Below are 10,105 nucleotides of genomic sequence, written 5' to 3' on the forward strand. Positions count from 1 at the left end.
TAGTTTAGATTCCCTTTGGGTTTGTCTTCTTGTCTTGATTATTTCACTTATCAATTACTCCTGCATCTCCCTTATAACTTAGCTTGTAGTTAATAGTTAGTTTAGAATTTATTCATCATCCATTTTAGGTTAATATAACAAAGAACAAAGGAGTAACTCTGGGCTTTTGCTTTCCCGAGGAATACGACCTTGATACTCGCCATTAGTGCTAGACTGCATCGATAGGTACACTGCCTTAGATTGTAGCTAACACGAGTAGCACCCATCAATCCCCATCTCCCTTTTTTATTGATTACTGAAATGGAAAGAAATTCCTTAGTAAGGTTTTAAGGCCAAGCTCTAGGGTAGGTAAGGAGAAAGAAGTCTCTAAGTACTATGCTATCAAGAAGATCATGTACCTCTTGGGATATTCTTTGTTTGATTAGAGCTTCTTCATTAAAGAATCGACTAGGTAGGATTTCTTTCCTCTCTATTGTCATGTATTTGATTCTTGTCTCATCATTCACCCCCTTCATTTTTTCAATGATTGATTCAGTATAGGAGGAGCTTCTACAAATAACTTTTCCTGGACCCATGCTTATCTTGATGAATAGGAAGAGAAGATTGGAGAATCTTTTCAGAAAGGTTGAAGAGTATTTTGAGAGTTTTTAAAAATAATTATTCGAAAATGATGCAAATGAATAAGATGTGGCTTTTATAGCCTTAAGAGGGTGTGGAAAACGGTAAAAAAATGGCTATTTTGCATTAAAACAATTTTTAAAAAAATTTATAATGACTATTCTTTTGTTGAAATCGAGGGAAAGTGTGGTCATGCTTAAGGGTCACAGGTGTGCTTTTAAGGTCATTTCCAGGATTTCTTGAGGACCTATAAAGTACGAGCACTCCATTAAGGCGTGAGCGCGCTTTTTGAAATTTCATACAAAAACTGATGTTATAATGAATGCATGAGCATACTCCTTTTACTTTGATCATACCATTTTGTATATGACCATTGAGATGCACTAAGATTAAAGAGTCTAGGGCTAAAATGATCTCAGTACTCAAGATTTCCATAAAAAAAAACTCACAAGTATGACAATCAATCAATTGCACAAATTGTCAATAATTCAAGCTACAGTGCTTCCATTTATCATTCCTAATTCTCTTTATATGAAATTCATTCTCTCCTCATTTAGGGGCTTTGTGAAAATATCGGCTAATTGTTTGGATGTATCAACATACTCTAGCACTACGCTACCACTTTAAGCATGATCTCTTAGGAAGTGGTGTCTAATATCTTTGTGTTAAGTATAAAAGTAATCCGATCATACCTCTATAGAGTTTTTTTATTTACGCTCTTATCCTTCTCATCTTTATCCAACTTAGTTTTAATGCTCATTGGGGTCTTGGCTACTTTGCAAGCATCCATTTCAAATTTCTTTAGAAGTTTCCTTGTGTACTTGGATTGGTTGACCAATATTCCATCTTTGCTTTGCTTGATTTGAAGACCAAGGAAGAATTTGAGCTCCCCCATCATGCTCATTTCAAATTCCCTAGTTATAAACTTAGCAAAGTCTTTACAAAGCAACTTGTTAGTAGCACCAAATCTAATGTCATCAATATAAATTTAAACAATTAGAGTGTCATGTTTATATTTCTTTACGAAAAGAGTAGTATCAACCTTGCCCTTTTGAAATCCATTTTCAATTAGAAGAGAACTAAGCCTTTCATATCAAGCTCTAGGAGCTTGCTTTAATCCATATAAGGTTTTAGAAAGTTTAAAAATATGATTTGGAAATTTATGATCTTCAAAACCAGGAGGTTGCTCAACATATACTTCATCCTCGATGAAACCATCTAGAAAAGCACTTTTCATATCCATTTGAAATAGTTTAAAGTTCATGTGACATGCATAGCATCCTAATAGCTTCTAATCTAGCAACCAGAGCAAAAGTCTCATCATAGTCAATGCTTTCCTCTTAGTAGTAACCTCTTGTAACCAATCTACCTTTGTTTCTAGTGAGAGAGCCTTGCTCATCTTCCTTGTTCCTAAAGACCAATTTACAACCTATAACTTGACTATCTTTGGGTTTAGGGACAAGTTTCCACACTTTGTTTCTCTCAAATTGGTTGAGTTCATCTTGTATAGCAATCATCTAACTCTTATCTTTTAGAGCCTCATTAATGGTCCTTGGCTCAATTTGAGAAACAAAGGCTAGATTATTTAAAGCTACTAGTTTAGAAAGAGTACTTACACCTTTTGATAGATCTCTAATGATTTTAGGGGGGATGATCCTTTTGAAAATTCCAAGCTTTCAGAAGGTCTTGAGAATTTTCCATCTCTTAGGAATCTTGAATGACATTTTGGTTGTGTTGATCTTCTTGAGCTTCCTCCATAGGTTCATCAACTTCTTTTGAGGGATCATCAATATTCACCTTGAGTTCCTCAAATGCACCTACAAGATCATCCACACAAATACCTTTCTCAAGATCAAACTTGTTTAATTCATCAAAAATAACATTTATAGACTCTGCAACTACTAAAGTACATTTGTTAAAGACTCTATAACCTTTGTTTGAGGTGGAATAGCCTCGAAAAATTCCTATATCAGTTTTGGGATCAAATTTTCCAAGGTTGTCCGTGGTATTTAGGATGTAGCATTTGCAACCAAAAACTCTAAAATATGAGACCTTAGGTTTTCTTCCTTTTCAAAGCTCATAAGATATTTTGTTTAGCAAAGGTCTTTTGAAAACTCTATTAGCAACATATAACAATTAGAGTTAACGGCTTTGGCCCAAAAGTATGAAGGAAGTTGATACTTATTGAGCATTGTTCTAGCCATTTCCACCAGTGTTCTATTTTTTCTTTCCACAACTCCATTTTGTTGGGAAGTTCTATGAGAGGAAGAGTTGTGAGAAAAACCAAATTCTTTACAAAGATTTTCAAAAAGATCATTTTCAAATTTGTTTCTATGATCACTTCTTATAGAGAAAATTAAATATCCTTTTTCATTTTGAACATGTTTTGCAAAGGATTTAAAAACATTGAAAGCCTCATTCTTATGAGCAAGGAAGTTAATCTAAGTAAATCTAAAGTAATCATCAATAATTACAAATTCATATGACTTTCCACCCAAGCTAGCTACTCTAGTAGGTCCAAACAAGTCCATATGTAGTAGTTGGAGTGGTCTAGAAGTACTTATAATGTTTTTTAAATTTAAAGGATGATTGGTATTATTTTCCCATTTGATATGGTTCACAAGGCTTGCTTTTTATGCACTTCAGTCTAGGGAGTCCATTCACTAGCTCCTCTTTGCCTAATTTGTGAAGATGCTTCGTGCTTGCATGACCAAGTCTTCTATGCCATAGCCAAGATTCATCACTAATAAAAATAAGACACTTGAAAGATTGGTAAGAACTTTGTGTAAATCATTGTGTAAGTCTTGCCACTTCTTTCTCCTTTGAGTATCACTTTGTCACCCATAAGGGAATTGACAAGGCATTTGTTAGAGCTAAAAGTGACTTTGTTCCCCTTATCACACAATTGACTTACACTCAATAGATTGTGTTTCTAACTATTCACTTGGAAAACATCATCAATAAAAGATTTACCATCCTTACTAATGGATTTGATGCCAATTATCTTACCCTTGGCATCATTTTCAAATGTTAATTTGCCTCCTTTATAGTCCTTGACATCTATGTAAAGGCTTTTGTCACCTATCATATGCCTTAAACATCTACTATCAACATGCTAATGATTTGTGCTTATGGATTTAAGATACACCTGCAAAAAGGAGTCAAGTTTACTTAGTTTTAGGTACCCAAACAAAGTTAGGTCCTTTGGGGTTAGCATTAAAAAACTCACCCATGAAAAGATGCACTTTCCTTATCTTGCATTTTATGTTTATATGTCCAATTCTCATGCAATTGTGGCAAGTGACATTTGAGTTCTTAATAGAGTTTGATTTGGTCTTCTTAGCCACTTTTGCTTGAGGTTTCGACCTCATATGACTGCTATCACATATGCATGAACAAGATTTGCCTAAGTTTGTGTTCCTATGCATAAATACATGCTTTGTTCCTTTTGGCTTAGCCTTGGGAACATGTGTACCTTTCCTTTTCTTTTGAATAGGAGATCTAGTCTGTATATTGCTTTTGAAACTCCATTTAAGCTTCTTTCTAATGCTTGATAATGAGTGGCTTTAACAAAGATTGTGTTGTGAGATAAGGATGATGAAATACCTTTGAACCCAAATCCATATCTCATAAGGAAAGGTCTTTGAGACACAACTAGAGTGTCAAGAGACTTCTTCACTTTGTGAAATTTTAAAATTGAGTTTCTATGTTTCTCAACTTCATTTTTCAAAGAATCATTTTCTTTAAGAAGCTTTTCTTTTGAAACATCATCTAATGACTTCCTTAGGTCATAATTGGAGATTTTTAAGGAGGCCAATTTCCTTCTTTGAAGTTTTAAGGTCTTCTTCCAGGCAAAAACCTTTATTTTTATGGAAATTTAATTTTAAAAGCATGTCTTGCAAAAGCTCATCCTCATCATCCAACAAGTCATCACCAAGAGATTGAGAAGATGAACATGAAGAAGAAGAATTACAAGAATGAGAAGTGGAACATATCTCTTGAGGTTCTTCCATGTTGGCCATGAAGCAAATATTTGCCTCCTTTTCTCTTACACTTTCGTTATTGGAGGATGAAGATGCATCATTCTAGGTAGCCTTCAAGCCCTTTTCTTTTCTTTATCTCCTTCTTTCTCTTTAAGTACTTTGGTCAATCTAGTTTTATATGTCCTTGCTTCCCACATTCGTAGCAGGTAACTTCATCCTTTTTATCCTTACTTATTCTTGATTTGGAGAAGGTCTTTTTGCTTGTGAAGTGATGCGAATCACAATACCAAGCTTCAAGACTCAAGTCATGATCCAAGCACAAGCATAGGGTCGAAGCCTACACCAGGCTCAAAAGATCCTTTGCACATTGAAAATAGGCCAATTATAAGGATCTAAGGCCAAACGCTTTAAGGAAGCTCTTAATAGACTCATTCAAGAGATTTGGGCCGAGGCTATATTAACCCATGGAGAGTTAGATTAAATTAATGCTCCTAGCCTTGTTAATTTAATCCAATATAATGGGCTTAATGAAACCAAGCATGGGCCGAATATGTGTGCACAAGAAGGAGAGCTTAATACTTGAAGATAGAATAAGGGAAACACCACTTTAGCTTCCTATTTAGCTAAATGGATGTGCCAAATCAAATAGGAAGCATGGGAGCACGTTTTAGCTTCCCCTTTTGCGAAATTGGAGTGTTCTTCATTAGGAAATAAGGAGGCAACCACAAAGTTTATTGTTTAGGAAGTTTTGCTTGATTGTTTAGTCAATTCTTATTTAGTAAAGATTGATTATTCCGTATTCTATTATTTATGAAAACTTTTATTTAGAATATCTTTTAGATAATTCCTAATTAGTGTATTTCCTTTATGCTATTTAGGAATTAGATTTATTTCCTTCACTATATAAAACTAAGTGTAACCACATTATTCAAGGTTACTCAATATTTTTGAGTTAAACATATTTATGAGAATTATTCTCGATTGGTTCTTTGGAAGAACTTTGAACTTTTCAAGAACCTGTTCTTGTGGGGTTCAACATCGACTTATCACTCACCTTTTACCTTTCTTGAGTGTGGCGTGAACAATCTTTCTTATACCAAGGTTCAAGATACAAGTTATCAAAGTTCATATTTAGCTTTCTTGGAAATCTTATTCCAATTTGGCATGTTGGCTCTTGTCACAAGTTGCTAAGGTTCACATCCTTTGGTATCAGAGCTAAGTCTCTAACTCTATTATATCTATCCTTTACTTTAATGTTTTGTTTTCTTATTGTTTCCCCTACCTTTTTCTTCATTTTTTTACCATAGTCGAAATTTCTTGTTGATTTCTTCTTCAAGATCGAAAATTTGCTCAAACAAATTTCTATCCTAAAGTTGTTTATTTTGCTTAAGTTTTAATTTTGTTGCTTATTTTGTGTTGTTATTGAAGTATAGAGAAAGAAACAAAAGAATTTGAAAAGAAAAAGAAAAGAAAAAAAAGAAAAACAAAGAAAGAAAAGAAAAAGAAAAGAAAAAAAGGAGAAAAGAGAACTCAAAAGAAGAGAAAAGGCACACACTTAGGCAAATCAAGTTTGTTTGTAATTTTTTTTTAGCATTCGGCATAAGTTGTTTTCTTGAACAATTGTACTACTTTCACCTTATATTTTTCATACATGAAAAAATTACACATCTATTGGTATTATTTCTTTTGGTCGATACATGTCACCTTTTAGCCTAAACATATACTTGTCTTTTATTGTCCATTCTTTTTATCCAAATGTTGTACTTTAGAATTGCTATTAGGAGTGTTGATTCTGTCCTTTTGAATACTGTACGAGTTGTTTGCATTTTGAGTTTGTGAGTTCAACTAAAGAACTAAAAGTGAGGATTAAGAGTGGTAAAAGGTAAGAATAGTGAACACAAAAGAGGCAAAGAGCCAAATTTTATGAAATACAAGTGTTTTTAACTATTTTTGTGTGTCAACACGCAAGAGAGTGGGTGAGTTTTTATTTTGATCTTTATTTTTCAAATTTGAATCATGTTCCAAAGCAAGGATAAAGGAATCTCAGATGATGAGCTACGAGAGGTGGATCTCACACTTTATATGAAATCTATTAAAGGGACCTTAGAATGCCTAAATCTAAGGTTTAACAACATGGATGAAAGACTTGAGTGAGTGGAGTCTAATTCTAAAAGAAGGCAGCCTAGGCGCTTCAACAAGAATCAAAGGAAGCAAAAGCATACAGATATTGATGATTACTATAAGGATCACTACGAATAGGAGGAGCGAGGTTCTAACTTGGATTGGGACAGAGCTGGGAGAGGTTATGAAGGACGAGATGAAAGAGGACCAAGAAGGCAAGATAGAAACTTGGGGAATATCAAAATGAAAATCCCTTCGTTTCAAGGCAAGAATGACCCAAACCTTTATCTTGAATGGGAAAAGAAGGTTGAGCTAGTATTTGATTGCCATGATTATTCCAAAGAGAAGAAGGTTAAGCTAGCTGTAGTTGAGTTCACTAATTATGCCGTGGTTTGGTGGGACCATCTTGTGCTTTCAAGGTGACAGAATAGTGAAGGGCCAATTTCCACATGGGAGGAGATGAAGAGGGTTATGAAAAAGAGGTTTGTTCCTTCCCACTATTATAAGAATTGTATAAGAAATGACAAAGTCTTATGCAGGGATCTAAGAGTGTGGAGGACTATCATAAAGAGATGGAAATAAGCATGATAAGAGCTAATGTGGAAGAGGATAGAGAGGCTACTATGGCTCGGTTTTTACATAGTTTAAATTGAAATATTGCTAATGTGATTAAATTGCACCATTATGTAGAACTTGAAGATATAGTACATATGGCCACTAAAGTGGAGAGGCAACTCAAGAATCGAAACAACTCTAACAGATTTAATTTGGCTTGTACATCCACATGGAAACCGAATTGGAAGAAGGAAGAAGTCAAAGAAAGGCCAAAATATGAAAAGCTAAAGGATTCAAAGAAGTTCACTATAAAAACTCCCAACACCTAATTCAAGGACAAAGGGCATCAAATGCTTTCGGTGCTTGGGGTTAGGACACAACAACTTCTCAATGTCCTAAAGAAAGAGCCTTAATCTTGAAGGATGATGGTAGAGTGGAGACCGAGAATGAGAAAGAGGAAGATATATCGCCACTTGAGGATTCAAATGATATTGAGATGCCTGTAAGTGGAGAGATGTTCGTAGCACAAAGAGCCTTAAGTGCACATGCCAAAATAGATGAGGTACAATGTGATAATATTTTTCATACTAGATTCCATGTAAATAACAAAGTATGTAGTATGATTATTGATAGGGGTAGTTGTACAAATGTTGCTAGTGTTAAGTTAGTTGAAAAGCTTGGCTTGTCTACTTTAGCACATCTGAGACCTTACAAATTGCAATGGCTAAATGATTGTTGGAAGATTAAGGTGACTAAATAAGTTTTAGTGTCTTTCTCTATTGGGCATTATAAGGATGAGGTCTTATGTGATGTCATACCTATGCATGCGAGTCATCTTCTTTTAAGGCATCCTTGGTAATATGATAGGAGAGTAGTTCATAATGGATACACTAATTATTAGTCTTTTGTAATGAATGGAAGACCTATTACTCTTGTTCCTTTGACACCTAAAGAGGTGTATGATGATCAAATGCGATGAAAAAGGAGAGCGAAAAAAAGAAAATAATCAAGAGTGAAAAAGTGAGAAGGCCAAAAGTTTTTAAAAGATTAAAAGAGAGTGTGAGTGAAAAGGCATGTCCGGCCAAGAGTGAAAAGAAAAAGGATATCCATATGAGTGAAAATAAAGAGAGAAAAGTAAGCTTTTATGTGAAGGAGAGTGAGATTAAGAGGGCTTTTTATTCCAATCAATCTATGATTGTACTTTTGTACACAAAGGCCTTTTTAAGCACTAACGATCTTGGTTCTTCCCTACCTAGTCCTATTCTTTCCTTGTTATAGGAATTTGGTGATGTGTTTCTTGAAGATGTGCCTAATGATTTACCACCTATTAGGGGAATTGAGCACCAAATTGACTTTGTACTTGGAGCTTCAATTCCAAATAGACCAGCCTATAGGAGCAATCCCCAAGAGACAAAGAAACTTTAAAGGCAAGTTAAGGAGTTTATGACTAAGGGGCAAGTAAGGGAGAGCATGAGTCCATGTGCGGTTCTTATGTTACTAGTACCTAAGAAGGATGGATCTTAGTGAATGTGTATTGATTGTCGTATTATTAACAATATCACTATAAAGTATAAACATCCAATTCCTAGAGTAAATGACATGTCAAATGAATTGCATGGATCTTGTATGTTTTCTAAGATACACTTAAAGAGTGGATATCATCAAATCTGCATGAGGAAAGGGGATGAATGGAAAACAACATTCATAATAAAATATGGGTTATATGAGTGGTTAGTTATGCCTTTTTTGGATTAAGTAATGCACCTAGTACATTCATGAGACTTATGAACCATGTTTTGCGCATTTTTATTGGAAAATTTGTTGTCATTTATTTTGATGATATTTTGGTTTATAGTCGCACTTTGTACGAACATATTGAACATTTGTGACTTCTTTTGGATGTTCTAAGAGTCGAAAAGCTCTATGCCAATCTTAAAAGTTACATTTTGCATGGATAAACTTGTGTTTCTTGGTTATATTATTAGAGCTAAGGGGATTGAAGTTGATGAGGAAAAGGTGAAAGCGATTAAGGAATGGCCGACGCCTAAGGGACTTGGGGATGTGAGGAGTTTCCATGGTTTGGCTAGTTCTTATAGGAGATTTGTTAAGGACTTTAGTACACTACCCGCCTCTCTCATTGAAGTTATCAAGCAAAGTGTTGGGTTTAAGTGGGGTGATGAGCAAGAAAAGGCTTTTCATTTGATTAAGGATAAGTTGTCTTCTGCAACTGTTCTTGCTTTACCTAACTTTACAAAAACTTTTGAGATTGAATGTGATGCTTCAAGAATAGGTATTGGAGTTGTTCTTATGTAGGAAAATAGGCCAATCATTTTCTTTAGCGAAAAGCTTAATGGGGTAGTCTTGAATTACCCCACATATGACAAGAAGCTTTATGCTTTGGTGCACGCCTCAGAGACTTGGCAACATTATTTGTGGCCCAAAGAGTTTGTGATTCATACGGATCATGAATCTTTGAAGCATCATAAGGGGTGACACTAGCTGAATAGGCGGCATGCTAAGTGGGTTGAATTCATCGAAACGTTTCCTTATATGATTAAGTACAAGCAAGGGAAGGAAAACATGGTTGTATATGCTTTATCACACATGTAGGCACTACTTTATACTCTAGATGCCAAATTGTTGGGATTTATACATTAAAGATTTATATGTTGATGAAGCTGATTTTGGTAATGTGTTCAATACTTGTGAGAAAGTAGCGTTTGGGAAGTTCTATAGGCATGATGGATTTTTTTAAAGAAAGCAAACTATGTGTGCCTAATTTTCTTTATGTGAGTTGCTTGTGGAAGAAGCCCATAGGGGCAGATTGA

At 34.7% G+C, this 10,105-nt stretch overlaps 1 protein-coding gene across 1 annotated transcript; it reads left to right on the top strand.

Annotated features, from left to right (window-relative positions):
• Nucleotides 1–9,200: 9,200 nt before the first annotated feature.
• On the top strand, nt 9,201–9,590 carry LOC107261853 (uncharacterized mitochondrial protein AtMg00860-like). Its single transcript, XM_015723926.2, has one exon. It carries the CDS (start codon nt 9,201–9,203, stop codon nt 9,588–9,590), a length of 390 nt encoding a protein of 129 aa, XP_015579412.2.
• The last annotated feature ends 515 nt before the right edge of the window (nt 9,591–10,105 follow it).

This window comes from Ricinus communis, chromosome 9, assembly GCF_019578655.1.
Source record: "Ricinus communis isolate WT05 ecotype wild-type chromosome 9, ASM1957865v1, whole genome shotgun sequence".
In the NCBI taxonomy this organism is placed as follows: domain Eukaryota; kingdom Viridiplantae; phylum Streptophyta; class Magnoliopsida; order Malpighiales; family Euphorbiaceae; genus Ricinus; species Ricinus communis.

Bases quoted from the DNA above. Each gene is read 5' to 3' on its own strand.
- LOC107261853 (XM_015723926.2), top strand. From the start codon at position 9,201: ATGCCAATCTTAAAAGTTACATTTTGCATGGATAAACTTGTGTTTCTT.